The sequence below is a fragment of the Aphidius gifuensis genome, linkage group LG3 (assembly GCF_014905175.1).
Source record: "Aphidius gifuensis isolate YNYX2018 linkage group LG3, ASM1490517v1, whole genome shotgun sequence".
Taxonomy (NCBI): Eukaryota; Metazoa; Arthropoda; class Insecta; order Hymenoptera; family Braconidae; genus Aphidius; species Aphidius gifuensis.
In genome coordinates, this window is record NC_057790.1 from 17,642,410 (window position 1) to 17,667,062 (window position 24,653).

The 24,653-nt window shown below is 27.5% G+C and overlaps 2 protein-coding genes across 12 annotated transcripts in view; one reads left to right on the forward strand and one right to left on the reverse strand.

Moving 5' to 3' along the window:
- LOC122852316 (tubulin polyglutamylase TTLL4-like) overlaps window positions 1–24,653 on the reverse strand; it is a 101,749-nt gene that overhangs the window by 62,576 nt on the left and 14,520 nt on the right. For 10 of the 11 annotated variants that reach the window (XM_044152042.1, XM_044152043.1, XM_044152046.1 and 7 more), the window contains one exon: window positions 3,471–3,516. The gene's annotated coding sequence lies outside the window, so the exon portion shown is untranslated. Of the gene's footprint in view, window positions 1–3,470; window positions 3,517–15,619; window positions 15,688–24,653 lie in introns of those variants that run through there. The other variant, XM_044152053.1, reaches the window with a different exon arrangement.
- Window positions 5,282–6,301, forward strand: LOC122852319 (enhancer of split malpha protein-like). The gene has a single exon (XM_044152058.1). It carries the CDS (start codon window positions 5,488–5,490, stop codon window positions 6,013–6,015), a length of 528 nt encoding a protein of 175 aa, XP_044007993.1. The 5' UTR covers window positions 5,282–5,487; the 3' UTR covers window positions 6,016–6,301.

Here is a 24,653-nt window from a genome sequence, read left to right on the forward strand (position 1 = left end):
GAGTTGATGCGAGGGTGCCGCACACACGCATTTGTATATGAAATGAGAGTAAAGAAGCCTTTTATGATTGGGTTAAGAATAGACATTTGTGTGTTCTTTAAAACATATTTTTTTTTTTTCATTTTTTATATTCTCTTCTAAATTCTTTTGTGTCATGGTTGACCCTTTTTACCTGTATTTCACTCGTTATATTCAATCCGTATATATACAGACCTTTCGTTTGGTAAAATGAAAGAGAAAGAGAGAAAAAAAAAAGAGATGAGGTCGAAGGGGACAACGGTTTCTATATTCACTCGACTGGACCCCCACATAAGATATGCATCTAGACTTTTCAATAGGGACAAAATAACGAAATTCCATCGAAAGATTTTTTTTGATTTTGAATAATATTGCATCCCCTTTCGGTCCGGTTGTAAACTGAAAGGTTTAGGTTAGGAAGGGTCCAAGATTCTTTTCATGCTTCGATAATCTCACCTCTTCTTATATATATTTTTTTTTTTCTTTATTTCTCGACCAGTATTTCTATCAACAAAAAAAACCTCGAAGATGGGCAGCTAGTTGAATAAATAAAAAAAATAAATAAAAAATATCACATATAAGTGATTTTTTTCAATAGAATTCATTCGACCCTTCTAAAAAAAAAAAATCTTCAATATGAAATATTAAAAAAAAAAAAAAAAAAAAAAAGTAGTTGAATATAATGCCACTCATTTCGATGTATATAATAAACTATATGTTATATTGTACACATTTTTTTATTTTTTATTTTTATTTTCAAGTAACTTATATGTTGTTTGATTAATAAATAAATTTTTTAAATTAAATATATATATTTTTTATCTTGTTTTTAAAATAAAAATTATATTTATTTATTATGTATAAATTTTTAAAATAAAAAATTCTGATTATTCGAGTAACTTGAGTCTGTTTTGGGGGTCAAAAATATGCAAAACACGATGCAAAGATGTATATATATGTAAAAAAAAAAAAAAAATTAATAAGCGCGGAAAAAGATATAATGGCTCCCTGAACCTGCCATAAATTAACCTGAGGGGTCCAAAAGAGAAAAGATGAAATTCCAATTATGAAAGATCCTTATCTGGCCACAAGTGAGTGGCAACGAAGGTTCATAAAAATTCAAAACAAAAAAAACATGTAATCAAAAACTTATGCCTGCTGACCAGAAGCTATTATATGAAAAATGAATACAGTAGTCAGTAAGCAAGTACGTGCCTACACCAAAAATTCAATACATATATGCATACTGATTTATATATAAGATCTAAATAAACCATCAAAGAAGAAAATAAAAAAAATAAAAATCAAATTAACTTAAAAATGTAAAAAAAAAAAAAAAAGAAAAGATCTAAAATATTATAACGAAATATAAACCATGAAATAAATTAGTTTTAAAAGTAGACAGTTATATCTGTCATCTCATCTTGAAGATATCACTTGGATGATTAGAATTTTACACCATAAAAGTTAATGTTGTCCTTTTATTTTTTAGTCAATCGTAATTTTTTATTCAAGCGTAACAAAATCAACACAAAATGGCATATAGAAAGACCATGCCATATCTTGATTTTAAAATCGAAAATGATTATATAGCGAAGCAGCGTGAAAAGAAGACGGAAGGATGAACGTATATATATATATATATATATAAAATAAAAGGTAGGAGGGGCAAAAATAATGTTTCAGAGTGTGGTAAAAAAAACGAATATTTCGTGAGTGATATACACGAAAGAATAGAAATGAAAAGATATTGCAAGAAAGAGTATGAGAATGAGACAAAAAAAAAAAAAAATAATAAAATAAGATAAAAAGAAGAATAAAAAAAAAAAAAGAACATTATAAATAAAAAAGAATATAATGAAACCAAAGTAGTTCGAACAAACTAAAAGTGAGATGAAACGAGAAGCACAAGTTGCACCTGCCGTTGACGTCAGAATGAACTTCTTGTTTCGATCTTCGCTTGCTAAGCCCCGGGGGTCATCCACTACTGTGTTTTTAACCTGAAGCTATATATACTAACATTTTTATATGCTTTATTCATCTTCATGTATTTAGTCATTTTTTTCATTTTTTTATACCATCCTATATGTATTATTTTTTTAACGTCTTGACCATGAAAAAACTATTCAAGACTGGAATGGCGAGAACCGATTACTTGTGTATTATTTATATGCTAATGAAAAAAGTCAAGACAATTTGCCTTGGGCTGACTAAAGTAAATGTAACAACAACGAAAGTCTCAAATATAATCACGATGTGATTTCTTCCCTGTAGCAATGAAATAAAAATATAATATATACATTTATATATGCGGAATAACAAAATATAACAAAAAAAAGTTGTATATATTTGTGATTGACAAAAAGAGAAAAGAAAAAAAAAATTGTTTAAAATTACAAATTTGGTAAAGTGTATAAGGGAGTAGAAAATTTAAAATCATTCGAGTCACGCGATTTTGGTTTTTACTTATCTCAACATATAAGAGGTTTCGGTGTTATGTAATTTTTATAAATGCACAACCAGTGCATCTGCACCTGCACATTTTATTCTTGTTTCTTTTTTTACTTTATTTTCTTATAAACAAAATTCCATGATAAATGATAATGAATACAACAAACTCAATGCATCACTCTGTATGCATGTAAGTCAGTATCGAATAATTGTCAAAAACAAGTATTTGAAATATCATACGAGTTTTTTTTAATATCTTTAAAGTATATTTATTTATTTATTTATTTTTTGTTTTTTATTAACAATTGCAATTTGAGATACTATTGAAAAATAATATACAAAAAGTTAAAAACCGGTTCAGAATCTCTATTCAGTGTCGCGACATGTGTAACGAGACCCCGATGTTTTTGTGTCTCTTATTCAGAAACTTCAGTAGCAAGTTGATGGAAAAAGGGTTGTTGATTGAAAACCGGTTATGGATTAGAAAGAGGCGAGTGAACTTTATGTTCAATGTAATTGGCAAATTCATGTGGATTTTACGTTAACAAAGAATCGCAAACATATTTCAAAATAAAAAAAAAAAAATAAAATAAATATAATAAAAACCGTACCCTGTAATGTCAAATTCTGATTTATAAAAATGTTTTTTTTTTATATCGAATAAAATAACTTTGAGAAAGATTGCTTCGAGGAAGGAAAAAAAATTTGCGATCAATCTGAAGATCATACAAAAGATTATACAGCCATAAATTTTGTGTAAAAAATGTAGACTGCGCATATTGAAGTTTGAAAAAAAAAAAATACTTTTGTGTTAAATTATTTGTAATCTTTTTTTTGTTTTGCCAACTCAACACTTATTGTAATATATATATATATATATATCTATATTTTGCAATAGTGTTGTAATAAATTATATGTGAAATATTTTAAATGTCTACGAATATGATGAATTGTTGAAAAAAAAATAATAATAATAATAATAAATATAAATAATGACTCACATTGTAAAAGAAGATGAAGAATCAGGATAGACTCTGCAGTTGAAATCTGTAAGCAGAAAAAAAAGCAAAATGGTTAAAATCTATTAAAAAATAATATCGTAAAAATGTAAATTTAAAAAAGATAAGAGAAAATTATACTTTAAAATTACTTTATTACTTTGAGTTTTTTTTTTTTTCTCTTTGACTTCTCTACTAATAGTGAAGATGAGTATTCGCCAGACTATCAACTAAAGGATCTTGGATGCTTATAAGATTCCCCCTCAATGCCCGCAGATAAATATGTATATTTTGGTTGAAAAATTTATTTAAAATAAAAAATATATATCACATATAAATAGTGCGAATAATTTAAAATGACCAGCGGTTAAATGCCTTGTAATTTTATAAATAAAATTAAACTTTGTTGCACGTATATAATATGACTGTATATTAAATTAGCTTTATTTAAAAGCAGGATGTACGCAAAAATAGTATTAATATAATACAACAATAGTATTCTACCTGTTGTTATATATGTATATGAGAGGGGAGAAATGAAAAACAGGGAATATTTACCTGAAGCATCTGTCTATGAAATGAATTCACTCCCCCCATATGAGTTGGGATTAACAACGAGATAGAACAAGATAACCTGTCGAGTTGGGGTCCGACCCCAAGCAGGTCGTATTCCGTGGAGACCCCATCTATTTCAAATACACTCAGGTGCATTTTAAAAAAAAAAAATACTCCAATCTCTACTCGCCTGTTTGACGATAATCATTTTATTTTTTTTATTTTATTTTTTCAAACATAGATTAATCATCTAAGAAAAACAACTCGCATTAAAAAAGATAGGAAAATATTTCGTTGACAGAAATCTGTTAATCGCAGCTAAAAGGCAGTTTGAAGAAGGAAAAAAAAAAAGTATATAAGTAGGGAGAGTTAATGGGTCTGATGAGGGTGCCTGAGACAACTCAACGCGTGGGTCTAATAACAAGAGGCGTACACTACTGTAAACTTCAAAAATATATGTGCATATAATCTAAAAATCGTCTAGACAACTGGTTGTATATATTTTAGAAAAAAATAAACATGACTTTAAATAAATTTTAAGCAAGTTTGAAGGACGAAAAAAAAACAATTTTCCATATGAATTGTATCAAGTGTCGAAAGAAAAAAAAACAAGGACCCCCTACACAGATAACTTGTGTTTTGAAAAATTTTAATTATGGAAAAAACGGAAAAATTACACTAAAAAAATATTTCATGAAAAAAAAGTAAAAGTTTCATCAGAAATATTGATGCATATGTGTATGGTCTTGAAAGAAAACTCAAAATCTTAAGATGTTTTCAATGCATATACTCGAAACGTGTCGTAACAAGTTTGTGCACGTCTTGGATTGAATATAAAAGAATTGGATCAACCTTCTTCCTTTACTATCTAGATGTGGACCCACGCACCTTCATAAATATATTTTATACGTGAGAAAATATCTACGATAAAAGACGACGGATCCCACATATTGTAGGTGAAAAGATGTAGCTTTTATATATAGTGTATATATATAGTAGATATAGTATAGCTGCGTGGGGGTGGCCAAGGGGGCAAGCAAAGAATCGAGATGTTTGTGCGGGGTTGGATGGGTTAGGTTAGGGTGTGTGTGTGTGGAGGAGACCGGCAGATGGTCGGCGTAGGCCCCGACGTGGGAAGCTCCGAATTCTCAAAGTTCCCACAGCCAGAGTGCACCTGCCTTCCCCACTCTAACAACAAACAGAGACCAGAACCCTATATAAACTCTGGGGTTGTATGTTCAAAGCATCATTCGCTCACTAGTGCTTCAAGCAAGAGCATCTCACAAATTTCATAAAATACATAACACACTAAAAATAAAAAACTATCCACTATTCGTCTCTAAGCAAATCAAATTTCATTAGTTGACGAACAGTGAATATAATATTGAGTTCGCATAATCGCGAGTTTCAAGTGTCAAACATTATTATTATTATTATTTGTGATATAAAAACATAAATATAAAACATGGCCACCACAATTAGCCACGTGATCGAGTACGAGAACGAGTTGAACGACAACCTGTATAATTTGAAGATGTCAATCGACAACAACAACAACAACATCATCATCAACAACAACAACAACAAAAAAGTAAGCAACGCACGCCGTATGAGAAAAATGCTGAAACCATTATTACGTTATTTGAAGAAAAAAAGCTCAAAATTATCAAAAATAAATCAAAAATCAAAACAACAAAAATTTGAAATATTTACTGAAGAAGTTGACAATCAAAATAATTGTAATGAAGCACTTGAACAACGACTTATCACTGATTTGGAGAATGCAGATGAGGGAGCAGCTATTACTGTTTGTCTTGATGGACAAATGATTGTTGTACCTGTTGTTCCTGGACATCTTTATGTACCAGTACATTTTGCACATACACAAGCTGGTGATTTCTACTGGACACACATTACACCTACTGACAATGATATTTGCTACAAAGAACTAGCATTTTCACAACATCAATTACCAGAAATGCAAGTTGCCTAAGTTGTCTCATCAGTATTTGATTAATCAACTACCTCAACAACACAACAGTGGATCAATCAATCAACAAGCAGTTTCAACTGTAAAACTTCAACAAACTGTGATCAATAGTTTTAAAAATTTTTATTTTTGACTATTTTTTTTAATTCTGAAAGTTGCTCACTTTATTTTTCAAATACCCTAAATGTAATACAAGGGTATTTTATACGAAATTATTATCGTACTTGTGATATTTGTACCTATTATTAATTATTAATGAAAAAAAAAAATATTTATCATGTGATATGAGCTTTTTTAAAAAAAGTTTAAATAATTGACAATGTCTTCCAATATTTTTATAATAAATAAATATACAATATATATAAAATATAATTATCTTTTGTTTTATAATTTAATATAACCTTTCCCATATTTTTAAGAATTTTTAATTTTAATTTTTATTATATTAAGTCGTTTTTCTTGAATACGATTTAGTCGTTATTGCTGCTGCTAGCCTTTCTGACAGGCGAACATAATTTTAACGGTCTTTGAAACTCGTTATTTTTTTATTTTTGTAACCGACTTTATGTCAATGCATTCAGATTCAGTTCGTTGGAAAGAAAAAAAAAAAAAAAAAAAAAACGATCCCTTGGTTAGTACTAGGGGATAAAAGAATTCGAAGCTGCAACGGAATATTTTATTTGGGTCTTTCTAATTCTCCCTTGCTCTCAGCTTCTTATATATATATTAACAGATGTATTAAAGATTTTTATTTGGGTTTTGGCGGGAACGGTTCCACAAAAATATTCCCGCCAAAGTCAACACATAACAAAAAAAAATCATAAACACATTTTCTTCTCTCAATTATTAAAACAAATTAAAAAAAAAATAAAATAAAAAAACAATACACAGATTTATTTTATTAGATGACACATGCAAATGAAAAAAAAAAAAATATTTTTCAAGCATTTTTCAAGCAATTTATGATGTTTAACTGAGCATAGAAAAACGAGTTGGTTGGCAGCTGATATTAGATGACAGTTTTTTAATTCTAAAAAATTTTCATCGTTGTTCATAAGGGGCAAAAGATAAGGGTGCATGAAGTTTGGCAAATTTTTACAATAGAAAAATGAATAGAAAAGAAAAAATCAATTGAAAAATATTTATCTTAAAAAAAGTTTACAATACTGACACGTGCTGTCCATATGGAATATACACATGTGAATCTATGAATTTCAGAAGAGGGGATTGTTACAGTGGGGTGAAAAAAAACCACCCCATCTGCTAAATTATCATATTAAAAGAAACGAAAAAAAGATAGTGAGCAACTAACAGAAATGACCGAGTTACACATGGTTTGTATCATAATTGAATACAATTGTAAAAGTATCTAAAGGGTGCTTCAAAAAATTCGAGGGTTTTTTTTTCACACAAGGGTTAATTATTTTCATTCATGAACTCTATATTTATCTCTTATCGATTGGATCAAAATTATCACCTGCTAAAAAAATACTATGTAACTCTATTAAAAAATTAAGAAACAAAACTATCATTTAATTATTTGCATCATAAATAAATAAATAAATAAATAAATAAATTGAGTTGAAGAAAAAAAACTTCAACTCTGTTTATAATATTAAAAATATGTGGTGATTAATTCTATATCAAATTAATTATTTTATATATATATATAAAATCAATAATTTAACATTGTTAGAAAAAGTATTGCACATATTCCCGCCAACATCTAATGCTATTACTAAATTCAAGACTCTTAAAACAGATGTCGCTTAACACAAACTTACATAGTAGAAGTCTGTAAAAATATAGTCTCAATGTAAATAGAAAAATTTCTAAATACAAAAAAATATTTAAATAAAATTATAATTAAATAAAACGAGATTTTATTTCAAATGAAAATATAAAGAAAAAAAAAAAAAAGCCATAAATAAAAATAACCAAATTAAATTTACAAAATAAAGGCGTAACTTCCGTCAAGATTATGAATAATTTGATCGTTCACATACCAATTACATGATTAAAGCTAAAATGAATTTTATTCAAGGGATCCCAACGAATATTATTAAGCAACTCTCTTTCATTTGGTCAATCAATCGTATAAATAAAAATTTATTTATGTATTTTTTTTTTTTTTTTTTGTATTTTTTTTTCATCATTATAATTATTTTTAATATACTTTCTTGCAGTGTCTATACGTATATTCATCTCGTTACAATTTTCATATTTATATCATTAAAATTAAATATTATATTTATATATTTTCCCAATAAATGTCAAAACGCGGAACTTTTAAAAATTTTTTGGTAAAAAGAAGATGATTTATTTGTCGGTTAAATACAATTACTGAGAATGATGATTATGATAATTATAATGATGTCCATGTTTTACAGCCGTGAGACTTTCTTGCCATGTTAACGTATATCTTATTCGTGTATAAATATTTAAAACATTTTAAATTTATTTATACTGTCCCAAAATGAATAAAAAATATGATTAAAAAAAAATAAAAAACTCATGTAAAAGGATAAAAAAAAATAAAAAAAACTTTTCTTCTCGTAATTTTGGTAAAGCTGATTATATTTATAAATATATAATTTATATACCCGTTTTAAGATACAAGAGATAACCCACTTTTAGTCAATCACTTTGTTAATAAACTCAAAATTTATATATAAAATATACGCGATTAATAATTAATTTCTTTCGTCCAAAATTTCTACTTTATTGAAAAAAAAAAAAAAAATCAATAATAATTGGATATCAATACAAGAAAAAAATATCATGAAATAATTTATTGTATTAAAAAGTATCCAAAAAAAAAATTGAATAAATTGAAAGTATTATTTTGCTTTTAAACGAGAAAGTAATACATATTTTTTTTTTTTGGCTTCTTTATAAGAAAAATTAAATATATATACTTGTAAATTGAGAGAATAATTTAAATTTTTCAATAAATTTACAGTAAGTGTTTTTAATATATATGAATAATAATAAATAAATTAAAAAAAAAAAATATGTATACAAGATTATTTGTCCTTGTTTAGACAAAGCAACAAGCACGCGAGGTGATCGGTCGTTTATGTCGCCTCGTCGCTCGTGCCAAAGATATATCTACACAAAACTCATTCCCACGGCCTCAATTCGATCCACGAGACACCAAGTTAAGAATCTCTCTTGACGATTCTACCTACACACTTATATATTATATACACACCACAAGTCTATTTACAACAACAACAACTTTTACATTATTTTTTTTATTAATTTAATTTTATATATATATATAATTCGTATCAAATTGTTGACAATGTTAGTTTCACCATGTTAAGATATATCAAGACATTTATACACGCATTTTAGATGTCGATATTTACTTTGAATTTATATATACTATTAAAAACATCAGACAAATGTTAATGAACTATATGCGAGTGACAAGTTTTTTAACCTCATCAAAAGAAGAAATAAAAAAAAAAATATTCAAAGAAACAAAATATGGCTATAACGATGTGTATTATATAAAAAATTTTTTCCCCCTTTTTTTTTTTTTTTGTTCGTTAAATTATAAATTTTAAATATATTGGTATTAAATTTTTTTTTTTTTTTTTTTGACGCAAAGTATGAATGAAATGATGAGTTTGATGACTTGTAAGTTTCATAATATAAAATTAATTTTGACTTTGAAACCTGACTCACGAGAAATTGATGAAATTTAATATTAAAATGTGAAAAAAAAATATTTAAAAAAAACTAAATTTAAAGCTGCTGTGGATAAATGTAAATTGATATCGCTAACATCACATACACCGCGATTTTTAAAGCCAAAGAAATACAATTTATTTTTTTATTTTTTATAACTTTGATATAATAGCAATTACAAAGACAAGTGTAAATTTTATGGATAATCGTTAATTTATATATTTTATAAATAACAAAATAAAATATAAAAAAACATTATGAATAAATTTATTCAAGTAAAATTTTATTGTGCAAAAAAAGAGAAAGCTTTTTTTTATTTCTTTTGATTTTTTTTACTGGCTGTATATATGTATAGAGAAGCATTGAAGCAAATCCAACAGGTAAATGGTCGTTCAAGAATGCAAAGAGAGGAGCAAGATTAAATGATGATGGCGATGGTGATAGGAGAGGTTTGTGCTCGTGCCTAGCACACGCTTAAATATATACAAATAACATAAATAAAAAAAAATAAAAATAATAAAAGTACTAGTTGAAGCAAGTCTTGGATAAGGCCAAGAGATGAGGTCAGACACGGGAGCACTGATCGAGCGTGCATATAGTCGCGTGCCAAAGAGCCTTGATTTAAATTAACTATACATAAATATATCAATAATATATTTATAAATTAAATATATATTTTGTTTTTCAATCTTAAATTTAATCAAAATTTATTCAATATATATATTTTGAAAATAATTATATGGTCATGTCTATTAATAAATATAAAATTTTATATAATTTTGTAAAAAAATATATTATATTTTTGATTTTATAATTTATCGGTAAATTATAAATAATAAAATAACCTATTTATTATATTTTTGAAAAATTATTTCGTGTAATATGTTGGCTATTGTATAGACATTGATGTTTTGAAGCAGAAAAATCAGACAAAAGACTCAATTATAAAATGAGTACAATAGGATCTTTGAAAAAGACTGAAACACGCAAACATTCATTCAAAAAGGAAAGAAAAAAAATTACTTCTTCGTATTAAAAAAAAAATGATTATTGTAAAAAAATAAAATTATAATAAAGACTGGCAAATAAAAATTACAAAAAAAGCAATAGGTATATAATAAAATTTTTGAAAAATAAAAAAAATTAGTAAAGGAACGAGATTGTCGCGTGATTCAACAGCTTCTATCTGTATTTTTTTTTTTTTTTTTTTAACAACAAAAGAAATATATTCTCATCTTTTATTTAAAAGTATTTTTATATATCGTGTTGTTGAAACTCACCGGAAATGAGAATCGCAATGGCTCTGACTGCATATAGGGCTTGACAATTTTTTAATAAGAAAAAAAAAAAAAAATTTGCTTTTTATTTTGTGATAAAACCAAGAAACTTGCCTGAAGGATTTAATATATTCAGAATAAAAAAATAAATTTTTTTTTCATATATAATATATAAAAAACTTTAGTGTTATAACTTTAAGGTTTTTTTTTTTTTTTGAAGTATAAATTTTCTTTGTAAAGGATATGAAATTAACAAAAAATAAAAAAAAATTCAAAAAATAATAAAATAAATCATTGTCGAAACAACAAAAAAAAATATACCTAATTAACTTGAATAATTTTTCTTAGCTATACAAAATTGAACCAACTAAAAAATATTTACATGATGACCAAGCAAATAAATGTAAATTCAAATCACCATAATTGAAACGAAAAAAAAAAAAAAAAATCATAAAGATAATATAAATTACCATCAGCACTTAGCTAGTCAATTTGTATTTTTTTTTTTTTTTTTTTCATTTTTGATTTTTATGCTAATTGCTTTATTCCCAAAAATGCTTATGTATATACTTTGTAATATATAATTCTTTTTGTATTGCTAAAAACTAAAATTTAAAAACAACTGACAGTAAAAAAAAAAAGGTAAAAAAAATAAAAAGCAAAAATCTAAGGGAGTAATCCAGGTCGCTACCGGTGGGTTATTAAATCGGCGTCGAGCGTCGTAAATCCAAGTGAGTAAAAAAAAACAAGAATTTATTTTCAAGAAGGAGAATTAAATAAAATAAAAATAAAAAAAGATTTTTAGCCTCGGGTGTGCATATATATATATGCACCAGCGTGCAAAGGCGCACACAAGAAAAGTTAAAACAAGTAAAGTTGGAAGGCACCTGCAGCGCTATTATATACGACCGTATAAACCAGAGTGTTTGGACGTTCCAGAAAAGTAACAAAAAAAAAATAAAATAAAATCGTATACATAAAATGAAGGGGAACGATATGATGCTATAAAAATAATCAACTCCCCTTTTACCCTTGAAAAATAAGGGCTTCCAAGACTGTTTCATATTGAGCCTCAGGATTCTTGAGCATCATCGCATATACAGGCAAAAAAAAAAAAAAAAGAAGGATGACTGAGGTATTTTTGCAAAAACCCACGAGTGATGAAGGACACTTAGGAAAGCATAAACGTACATATCGGTATTTTTTTTGTTTTTTCCTGCTGCAGACAAAAGGGAGTAAAACTGGTCAATAAAAATAACTCAAAATGATAATTTATATAAATACGTATTGGTACTTTGTTGGACATATAATAAATTTGCATTAAAATTTTTCTTAAATATATATCCATATGTATGTATATATAAATAAATAAATGAAAAAGATTCAAATGATCCGGAAAATAATTGTCAATTATGTTGTTATTGAGGGAATAAAAATATAAGAGTATTTTTTTCAAGTAGAAAACTGAACAACACCATATTAAGATTATGAAATTATAAAATATTGTCAAAATAATATATTGGTCTTGATTATAAAAATACATGTTAACAACCAGTCAATAATTTTTCGTTTATATATACATTGGTGGCTTCTCCGCGTGGGAACTTGAGACAGATGCGTCGCGCGTGAGAATCTCGGGCAGATGCGGACTTATGCACCTTCTTGAGAGTTGTTCCACGCACTAACCCATCATATATATATATATGTATATATAAAAACCTATATATATATTTGTATAGCATTCAGTATTATTATATTATTATAATCATAAGCAAAAGCAAAAGCAAGCGTCTCACGCGTGTACAGACAAATATCCACTCGTGTCTTTTTTCACCCTTCGGAATTTTTTCATTTTTTTTTTTCGATAAACTTGCATGTTTTTTCCTTTTTTTTTCTTTATGTTTGATATTTTTATCTATTTTTTTTTTTTTTTTGTGTATATAGAATTATATATTTTGATGCTCATACCCCCGTAGCGATTTTAAAAACTTGCTTTGACACCTCGATGTGATTATCAACAATATGCTATGCCGATTTTGACTTTTGGCGTGTGCATGGAACGTGCAAGGAACGTGACACATATAAATTCTCATCAAATTTTATTTTTTTTATGACTTTTAACATGACAAATAATCAAGATAAATTATAATATTTATATTTTGAAAATTTATTCTTGTGAAAATGGAGAAAAAAATTTTTCTTTAATCAGAGAATAATCATTGATGCACGGTTTTTTCCCCCCAGCATTGCCAACGGGTTATTTATTTATGCATTTTTTAATTCAGACATCTCTTTGCACAAACAAGTCAAATAAAAATTGCCACTTGATCATTTGAGTTCTGGAAGTTGCTTTAGATGATGACGTCTTGCTTAAATTTTTACGTAAACTTATACGTATATATATTTTTAAAAATAGTAAACACTAATACACCCCGGGGTGGTGTCAATCCTTGCTCTTCCTCTCTCTCTCTTATTTGTTTTTTCCTACTATCCTCCTACCCGAATTTTTATTATGGGTCTTTCATGCTTTACCTAATTTACTCTATATATATTTACAATATTTTGTTGACGTAAATTTGAGATCACGCAGTTGGTGAAACGTTAATAATGGGTCTTGAATGATATTGTGATGCTCAACATGAACAAAATACAGTGCAAAATATATATATATAAAGAAAAAAAAAAAAAAAAAGAGGATGACTATATATGTATATGTATATGTTCATGAAAGAAGAAGTAAAAAAAGGAGAGAAAAACACAAGCTATATGCGATTTTTGCATCAGCTTCTTTGCTTGAGGGGCATATCGAGTGAAATGGGCGCACATCCGCACGTCCGCATCTGAGATTACTTCCCAGATTGAGGATAGCATATAGTAAGTAGTTACCTACATATATGTAGACGCGTTACGCAGGTGGTCCAATGTTAAATTCACGTGGTGGCCAAGAGTACCAATCAGTGTAATCTTTGTAAACGTTGACTTCCTCATCAACCATACACGCCACCATTATATCCCCTTCATTTTATACATAACATTCTTTATTTTTATTTTAATATTTGCATAAAAAATTCAATCAAATTTTGGGGTAATCTTATGCAAAAAAAAAAAAAAATTACGCTAATGTATATTTGAACCATCATTTACTATCGATTTAAAAATTTTTTACGATATTTATATTTAAATTACTGTGTCTCATTATTAGTATCAAATTGTGTCTTTTAAAAGCTTGTCATTAAATTTTTTATTACCATTTTTTTTTTCTTTTCAAAATTATTTTTATAAAAAATTACACAAACAAACAGAAAAAAAAAAAAAAAGGAAAAAAAACTGTCCAACTATTTTGACATAGGTGCTTATGATTATTCACAAGGGACGCAAAGTTTGGATTTATTTAAATATTTTACAGTCAGGTTAGCCTGAATAATTTATTTATTAACCAATGTTTTGAATATTTAAAAATTTATAAATATCAAAAAAAAAAAAACAAATCTACGATAACTTGAAAAATTATGTATAAATTTAATGACGGCTAGACGCCTCAAAGGCGTTAGAATGTATAATTTATATATTTAATTATGTATTTTAATTTTTTTTTTTCATTTTATTTTCTATAAATATTTAATTTTAATGTAAAGTGCCAACATCAATTTTAAATAGTTGATTACTTTATTTTAAAATAATTACTAATTTAAAATAATTATTTTTTTATGATAAATAAATGAGTATATGAATAATAAATTATGTCAATATATATATTTTTTTTTCTATTAATTATTATTAATATATTTTATTGACTATATTTGCATTTACTCAAAAATGAAGATCCTATATATTTTTGTGTGTCAATCAAATTTTTTTTGGGTAGCAGAATTATTATTTTTATTTATTTTTTTTTCTTTTTTGTATGGCCATATTATATATAGAGGGGTGAATATAAGGAAAAGAAATAAATCGACTAAAGAAACCCATTATGAACCTCAGTATGTATAACTCGTGCAGAGCATGGCCCAAACGAGTATGCACATGCTCAATATTCCCATGGATTTTCGGCCTTATGGTGACCGATGAAGCCCCCCAAATTTAAGAAATACGCGGTCTTTCTATCTTCGACGCTTCTGCTTTTCAACATCTATACATGCGTATATATGATTTTTTTTTATAAGTCTTATATATAAATTCTCCCCTGTACCGGTTCGTGTGTTAACCACGAGTAAGGCATGCGCAGCTTAAGAAAAAAAAAACGCACATGTTCAAAATTCCCACAGTCTCAGGATGCCACAACACCTTGCGGGGGTTTCAATGCATTCAAGCCACGTGTGTTTAAATAATAGAAGCACGTGAGCCACGTGATATTTGTTGGCGCGCTTTTTCCTGCACAACCCTAATTTCATTGATTCAATCACGCTGACAAGAAAGATACAATATATCTATACCATACGTATATATACAATTAAATTAGATTTTTTTTTTTCATTTTCTCTAGCACAAGCATTTACAACAAAAGTCTTTTTGTATGATTTCATCATACCTACATAGATTGAATAGATGATGATGGAATTAAAAAAATAAAATAAACAGTTAGGTCATTTAGTAAACTAAAGTGATGATAGTGGGCGTTAAAAGAGGCTTACTTTTGTCACTGATTGTGCACAAGACCGTGTGACTGTATGTCACAATATATTACATTCAAAAAAAAAAAATGTGACCACGTGAACATCCACTTCTACCCACTCATCAATTGTAAATGTTAAGTACATGTATCAAGTGTACATACAACAAAACATGTACAATTAAAATAAGACTATAATTTAAAAATCACATTTGTAATCATAAATTTTTTCTATTGTTTTATAAACAATAATAATAAAATAAAATGATATATACACAACAGGTAGATGACTTTCTTCTTTTCCTTTTTTTTTTCGAGGGTATATAACTAGTAAATATATTATACATGACAAACAGTCAATCACCACGGGCACACACGCGAGAGACACGCGCTTACTGATGAATTAAGTCAAGGTCTAATATAAAATACGGAACGAATTATAATAGTGTAGAAAAATAAGCCAATCTATGCCATGAAAAATGTATTTAAAAAAAAAAGAGCAAATAATAATAAGAGAAAGATTATATAAAAAAGATAAAATAATAAATATTAATAATATATATAAAAATAAAATAAAGAAGTCAATCGGTGTATGCAGAGGGGACAGTCTTATTTCTCGTAGAATGAACAGATGAGAAAGGCCCGTGGGAAACAACGCCGATTTCTTCCTTAGGAAGGCGTATATAGGATTCGTGGCTGACTACATATACTCTCTTAGGGACCATCTGCCCAAGACTCTCACGGCTCCGTGCCAGCTGCCGATATCTTCGCGCGCATATAAGCGTGTATGTACTACTCGCGATATCGTTTTTTTTTTTTCTCCTCTTGTTTTTATATGTATATAATATGTGTGTGTGTGAGTATAAGTATGCCATACACAGTGGAATTGAGATCCTTTTTCCTCCTCCTTATATATAAATTTAATTTTTAATTTTTTTTTCGCATGTTTGCCCTCATCATCGACCTCGAGGCGACCTCCCGTGCCCCCTTGAGTGTGACGCCACAAAACAAAAAAGTATATATATTCAACGAAACACTGCTTGACCCTTACAATCACCCTTGCTCATTTTGCAGCTCACGTGTACTGCACGAGTCACCCTATTTTTTTTTTCTTTCTTTTTTTTTTTCCCTACACACCCTAATATACTTTATTACAGCTATGATCATTATGTACTTAAAATTTCATTATATATACATACATAGAAATTCATGTATTAATAAAAATTTGAGTATAGTTATTTTTTTTTTTTCTTTTTTAATTCATAAAAGTATTATTATCTGTATATATTATTTTCTCTTAAAATTTTATATGGTAATTATATTGAGATAATAATAATTATTTTTCTTTCATCAAGTATATATATATAAATTCACACCAATCAAGAAAAAAATAAATAAATAAAATAACTACAATTAATAATAATAATAATATAATATAATTTTTAGCAACACGCTATATATAGACTTTAAATTCGTATATTTATTCTATGCAACGACACGAGATGCGCAACAGGTATATATAAAAAATAAATTATATAAATATACACCACCATCCGGTTATTTAAAATTGCACACTTTTGCAACGACAACGACAACAAAATAAACAACCCCAAGTTGATAAAAAAAAAAAAAAAAAACTTGCATTTTCCATGTTCAATTAAATGTGTATAAATAAAAATGATTACAAGATCGGATAACAAAAATTTATGGCTAAGAAATGTTCATAAATGTAAACAATTAATTCACATGTCACGCATGCGTATATTGTATTATAAACAATTAATACGGGTGATGTCATTAATTGGTGGTATATACGGATGTCAGGAATATAGTGTCGCAGGTAGACAACTTCACCTGCCACATACAAATCCCCCCATTGAATTTGTGTGGTTATAAAACCATGAAAATATTCAACACGGGGTGCATTCCCATGAAGCCCCCCCATATATTTTTCTTCTTAATTTTAACAAGTTAAAAATTTCTATATATATATAAAAGAAACGGAATAAATATAAAAGAAAAAAATAAAAATACAACTGTATGCAGAACATGAACAAGCATAATCAGGGTCATGTTATTGTTGGACGACGCGATGCAGAAGCTGCAGTTGACCCATTATAAGGAAAATATTTAAAAAAAAAAAAAATAGGCGAAAATAAAATGAAAGAAGCTCGTGCATGCTTTGCACACACTTTTTTTTTTTTTTTCACTAAACTCTTTGAATACGCTGCACAAGTATATATAGATGAAGATATGATGGATAAATCTTTTCATCTTTTCTTTTCAACAGAGGGATTGAGAAAGAGCACGTTGCTCATTCAATAGGGGTAAATTCTTGTTAAATCTGACTATATTGAGTGTGGGAATATATTCTACGAAAATCCAATCTTATATTGGCAATGGAGCAGAATTAAAATATAGCTCGACACACACCCACTTGGTATACGGTTACGTCTTTGATGGAAAAGACTCGTGCGACGACGACGTATTTCCTCCCTTTTTTTATTCTGTCATTCTCACTATATAACCTTCATAATCTCTTCCCGACAACAAACTAATAAGAAAAACCTGTGGATATATACTTAAAAAAAATTTGAGATCTATTTTTCAAATATTATTATTATACAAAATATCCTATTACAAAATCGTAAATATTTTAACGCAACATTTACTTCACATTATTATTTTTTTTCTTATTTATTATGTATAGACAAAAATGTGATATTTTTTTTTTTTAAATGTATATATCCGCTATAATTATCGATAAATCAAGGCAGTCTCAATTTACAAATATTGACTGCGTTATGATTATGTCATTGGGTGTAATAAGGAAGTCCTAAAGAAGCTGGTTGTACAATAAAAAAATATAATAATATATATGAGAATTACATGATATACAATAAGAGTAAATGACGCTTCTAAACGCACGCGTAAATTAAAAAAAAATTCCGGAAGTATACTAATGAGCCAATGAAAAGGTTCTTTGTATATAAATTACCCACACAAAAATCCGTATATGTATTATTTTAAAAGAAGCCGATAAAAACATGTGCTTTTAAAAAAGCTCGAAAAAAAAAAAGGTTAAGTCTGAATCATTATTTCAGTACAATTTTTGTGAAGAAAAAAATAATTTTTTTGCTTATTAAATGATATTTTACACTTGTTTGTGTGATTTTATTTCATTTTTTATTTTTTATGTTATTTAAAAATTGGGTCACCTACCACAGAGAGGCCCTTAGGACATTTTTTTTTTGTTTTTTCTCAGAAATTCACTTGGACTATAAAACTTCCTTCTTATATATACCATAAAACTTTTTGTTGAAATAGTTTTTTTATATAATTTTTTTCTTCTTTCTTAGACCATTAGCTCATAAAAAAATATAAAAAAACTCTTAAAAATAGGACACACACTTTGGCGCGTTTAGTTAAAAACAAGTTTTCCCGAAAATCAGTGGGGTTTTGTGGCAGGATCATGGTGGTCTGAAGGATAAAATATACATTTAGTGTATAGACACATCAAAGATACTGCAGGCGCCTCTTGGCAGGCGCCAAATTTTGATAAAAAAGAATAAAAGATCCGCAAAACAACAGACAAATTTTAAAAGCTATTCTAATACACAAAGATAAAAAAAGCTTTGTCTAAATTAGTATAGTACAATATAATATAATACCCTCTATTCATAAAATTTCCAAAGAAATAATACACAAAGTATTGCATCAGGACATGTGCGACACGACTTAAATAAAATCAAAGTTAAAAAAGAGAACGTCTATATATACTTTTATTAAGCATTATAGATGTGAGAGCTCTATGACATTAAACCGACATTCAAATTTAACATCAGGATGTACACGTATATATATATTAAAAATTGCTTAATGATACTATAAAAAACAAAAATAAATATGTAAGCATATTTTATCTAATCTTTTAATAGAATCATAAATGTGTGTGTTCATATTTTTTGATTCATAAAAAAACATAAAAAAATTTACTCATTCAATAGTGACCAATATTTATTTTTTAATTAAAATGTTATTATTAAAAAAGTGTGTGTATGTGTGTGTGTGCGCTACATTCTCAAAATCTCATAAATAAAAAATTAATCAAGACGTATTATGTGTGTAAAATGCGAATATACAATTCATGTAGATTTAAATCATGATAGCCGCAACAATTGAGAAGAGATTACTTGATAATAAAATCTACGTGTGGTATTCAAATAATAATAATAATGAAAAATGATGATACAATGAAAATAAATAAATAAAATAAACGAGTCATCATAATTTTAAAAAATTGCAAACAGGGAAAGAACAGCTGTATTATAAAATTCTACATGGATTGAATATTTTCAATCAATGTAAATTCTTCATACACTCTTTGTACAAAAAAAACAAAAAAGGTAAAAAATATTAAATAAAAAGTAGGGGAAATCGCAGAAACGATCACCTTTCAATATTCTCATGTGTCTGACTCACCCACCTCGTGTCAGCACGTGTTCTACCTGATCGCTGTTGTGAGGATAGTTTGTATTATAAGTCTTTTATTTTATATTTGCCCCTTTCATTGGTTGCATATATGTATATATAAAGAGGATATACTATCACGTAGAAAAATACCAAATATATATATTTTTCTTTCTCAATCATTGTATAGCTACAATATATCTGACTCATTTTATTCTATATATACACGATTAAAGTTGTCTTCGTGGCACAAGTAAAAGAGAAGAGAGAAGAAGTACAAGAAGAAATAAAAAATAAAAAGACTAAAGAAGATAAAGATGAAGTATTCATCTCACTTCAACTTTAAGTTGCTGTCTCACATAAAAATACTTTCTTTTTTTTTTATTCTATCTTTATTTAACTTGAAAAGATCTTATGGTGAACTCTGCAAGAAGAGTCCTCGTCTGTCTCATCGGTATTCGAGTGGTTTGCGCGAGTCTCGTGGGAAAATGAGGCAGGTGGTTGTTAGATCCCGGTACCTGGAGAAACGGGCGAGGCACAGACCGGCCGTGAGCTATTTGACTGTGTGTTATATTTTATATATATGAATGTGGCTTTGTAAATGTGTTTGAAGTATGCCTTACACATATAAAAAAATTAATATATATATATAGGTATTTATTGGTTGCTTTGAGTGCCTGTCTATAGGTCGGCTTTTCATGTATATCCTGTTTTTTAAAAATCCTTTTATGCTGCGAATTGTTTTATATATATATATATTTTATTATTTTTTTATGTGTTTTGTACTGTCATTCTGATCGTCAACTTATAATAATACGTGCATTGGACTTTAGTGCGTATATATATTGAAGACCAATTAGCTGCATATCCATTTAATAATGAAGCCTTCCGCCAACGATTAAAATAAAATCACGTGTTGAAGCGATTGATTGTGAACGCCTTATTCTTGGTATTGAAACCTTTTATATATGTATGAAAAATTTTATATACGTGAGACGATTTTAACGCATGGTTAACAAACTTAAATTCTTATATGGTGAATTTTTTTTTTTTTTTATTTATTCATTTTATTTTATAAATGGTTAAGTGTCGTATTCCAATCGCTTATAATATAATACCATTGTTTTGGTATGTATAAGCTTGTCAAAGTAAAACGGAAATAGTTATTGATAATTTATACTGGCATGCATTGATTATTTGTGTATACAATTCATTAAACACAAATTATTTTTTATAAATTAAAATTATATATTTTAATTAGACGCGGAAATGTATATTATTTATATATTTTTTTTCAGAATGCTGTTCAATTTGTATTATACAATTGTTATGTAAAAATTAAAAAAAAATTATTATTATATTTAATTATTTTAGACTCTACTGATTTAATTTTAATTAAACCTTCCGCCTGACGGAAATGAGGGCTTAATACTTGGTTTTTAACTTGACTATCAATTCAAAAAAAAAAAAAAAATCCCAAAACTCTCACGTCATCATGACGCGTTTAAAACTATTTTTTTATGACCATTGCCTATTGCGCATTTTTTTTTTTTTTTTTGGGTCCTATATACATAATTATATTAGACCTTCAAAAAGAAACAAAATAAATAAATAACAAAAAAAAATATTAAGACAAAAACTATAAAAAAAAAGAAAAAAACAAAAAGCCCTTGTAAAAAAGAAAAAAAAATAAATGAACGGAAATATCTTCGACCCAACTCCGCCCCCTCGAAGATACAAACACTCGTGGTATCCCGCAAATTCTAAAATTTATGACAGTCGTTCAGATGTTTATTGGCCAATATACATATATCACATTGCATAACCTAGATTCTAATTTTTATTTTATTTTTTAACTTCTCTGGTTTAGTTGAATTTTTTTTTTTTTTTCAAAGCTTAACAACTTAGTATATACATTTGTTCATTGTTTGCGGCTGATCAAAGAAATATTAGGCAATTATGAGAATATGTATATATATGTATTAAGAAACTTTTGATTATTTTTATTTTTATATTTTAAATAATTTACACTCGCGTATCAAAGCAGTCTTAATCGACAAATTGTCTTGATTGGCAAGTATTTTTAAAACTACTTCAATGCGGCTCAAATACAAGTTATACATATAATAGGAACAAAAACCGTATAGAATTCGGCTCGTGTGTTATAAATTTTATATTTTTTTTTACCTTTGTCCATTTATTTCTATATATATACCTGGGTTCCGTCACTCTACAAAAATTCTCATTAGTGATTCATCAATAGATTCCGACTGAATCAAAGATGAATAGACTGCACGTGCGAAATAATAAAAAAATAAACCGATACAAGTGAATACAATAAAAAAAAAGGAGATATTTTCAGGTGGATTTGAAATACCCGGGACTGCAGTGAGTAAGTGTTGGATAGCATTATAATTTTTCGAAGAAAATATACACTCATGAATATATAACGTAATAAAGAAGCTGATTCAAAAAAAAAACCAAGACATAAAATTATTTTTACACAGGTCCATATGAACGCTATTTCGAAGAAATTTTTTGTGTTTAAATTGTGAGTCAAGCTGGTTGGAATTTAATCGCACGTATACCTGCTAGTATTAATTCACATACATATCACGTTGTATATTCACATATACAAATAAATAAATAAATACATATATTTTTATTTTTTAAAGCTTTAGACGAACTTCGGGGAGGTCTCAGTCTGACTAAACACTTAGATATCTTAAAAATGACTCTTCAAAAAAAAAAGTTATCAAGACAAGCCAATCTAGAGACTACTCTAAAATGATTTTAAACAGTCGCGTCGTCGTCGTTTTCGTTGTCGTCGTCTAGGTCAAATTTTTTAACAACCTCAAAAGTAAATGTTCAGACACAAATACATAAAATATATATTATTGTTTGTACTACTTGGAGACCATGGCTAATCCAAGGTTTTAAATTTAAAAAACGAAAAAATAAAAAAATTTGCGTAGGTATATATAGTTGCAAGAGAGAAAAATATTTAAGAAGAAGCATTGAGCATTTTTGAATTTAATTTAGTGCCTCAGGGGGTATAGTATATGCCCGTAAGCTGTGAGACACATTACGTTTGGCCAGTGTTCTTTGTATTGTATTGAGGCCCGTGCTCAACACAATGGGGCCCCATGGCATTCAGGGCCTTTATCGTTTTTTCTCACTTGTTCCTTTTTTACTAAGCAAGCTTTTATCTTTTTTTTTTTTATTTTTTTCTTTTTTGCCTCCCAAGTAAGCTTACTTTATGCCGGCTGCGGCAAGCTCGTGGGAAAAATGAGCACGTGCGAAACCCAAACGATCTTGGTAGACTGTTATTGTTGGACCTTCTTTCGTTTCTCTCTTCTCCGCCTATCAACTAAAGCTCAAGAAAAATTCCATTCTCTCTGATTACCGTATTTTTTTTAATATTATTTATTCCAATTTATTTTTTATTTTGTTTCAAATTTTTTTTCTTCATTTTAAAATTTATTTCTTCCTTTTTTTTAAGGACCAATGATGGACAATAGCTTTTGGACAACAAGTACAACAATGGGATACAAAGAAAAAAAAATGTATATATATATATTTATCAAAAAGAAGTGAAGATAATGAGGCAATAGAATTCACGTTTTACCAACTAAATTATCACAGTGATTTGTATCTTTAATGAAACGACAAAGCAACCGAATCTACACCGATAACTGTTGAAAAAATTATCAAGGCCCAAAAAATTTATATATATATATCTATATTATTATAATATTCATTTAATAAATTTTTTCATTCCATCTCACAAATATTTTCGATACTTCAATCCAATCAAGTCTCACCAATCAACAATTTTTTTTTTTTTTCTATTTATTTTACATATTTATCTTTTATAAAAAAACTTGATGTAATAAAAAATGAAATAGAAGTAAAAAAATAAAAATAAAATGATATATAAATAATATTTCGACACGTGTTGGAACATGCTTATAGACATATATATTCTGATGAGGTAGTGACTGTATTCAACTGGTCGGCAAGTGTTTGCCAGCACGTGGCTCAATTCACGACAGTAATATGACTATCTGTTCAACACATTATATAGAAACCGAATGGAAACGAGCTACTTAAACATATGTGATCAAACACACACGAATACTATTCTAGCTTTTTTTTGTTTTTTCTATTTTCTTTTCTTAATATATATATTTCTCATCATTATCACCAAGTCAATTCCGTGAGAATGCAAAAACTTATATGTATATACAAAAAAGAGTGGGTCACGCGCGCGTGGATAAGTCACACGAAAGTTACAAATAAATTAACTATATATACTGAGAATTTATTGCGCAATCAACAATATTTTAACTTGAAGTTTTCCCACCTTTTTACATTAAACAACATCGCAATAATCAAATCACGAAAGTTTTTTTTGAATAAAAACAACATTACAGCTTAATAAAATTAAAATTTTTCTATCTAAAAAATTACAACTATCATTTTTCATATCATTATAATAAAATGTAAAATGTAAAAAAAAAAAAAACAACAATAAATAATTGAGATTTTTTGTTTTTGTCACATATATATATACTACATCCGGT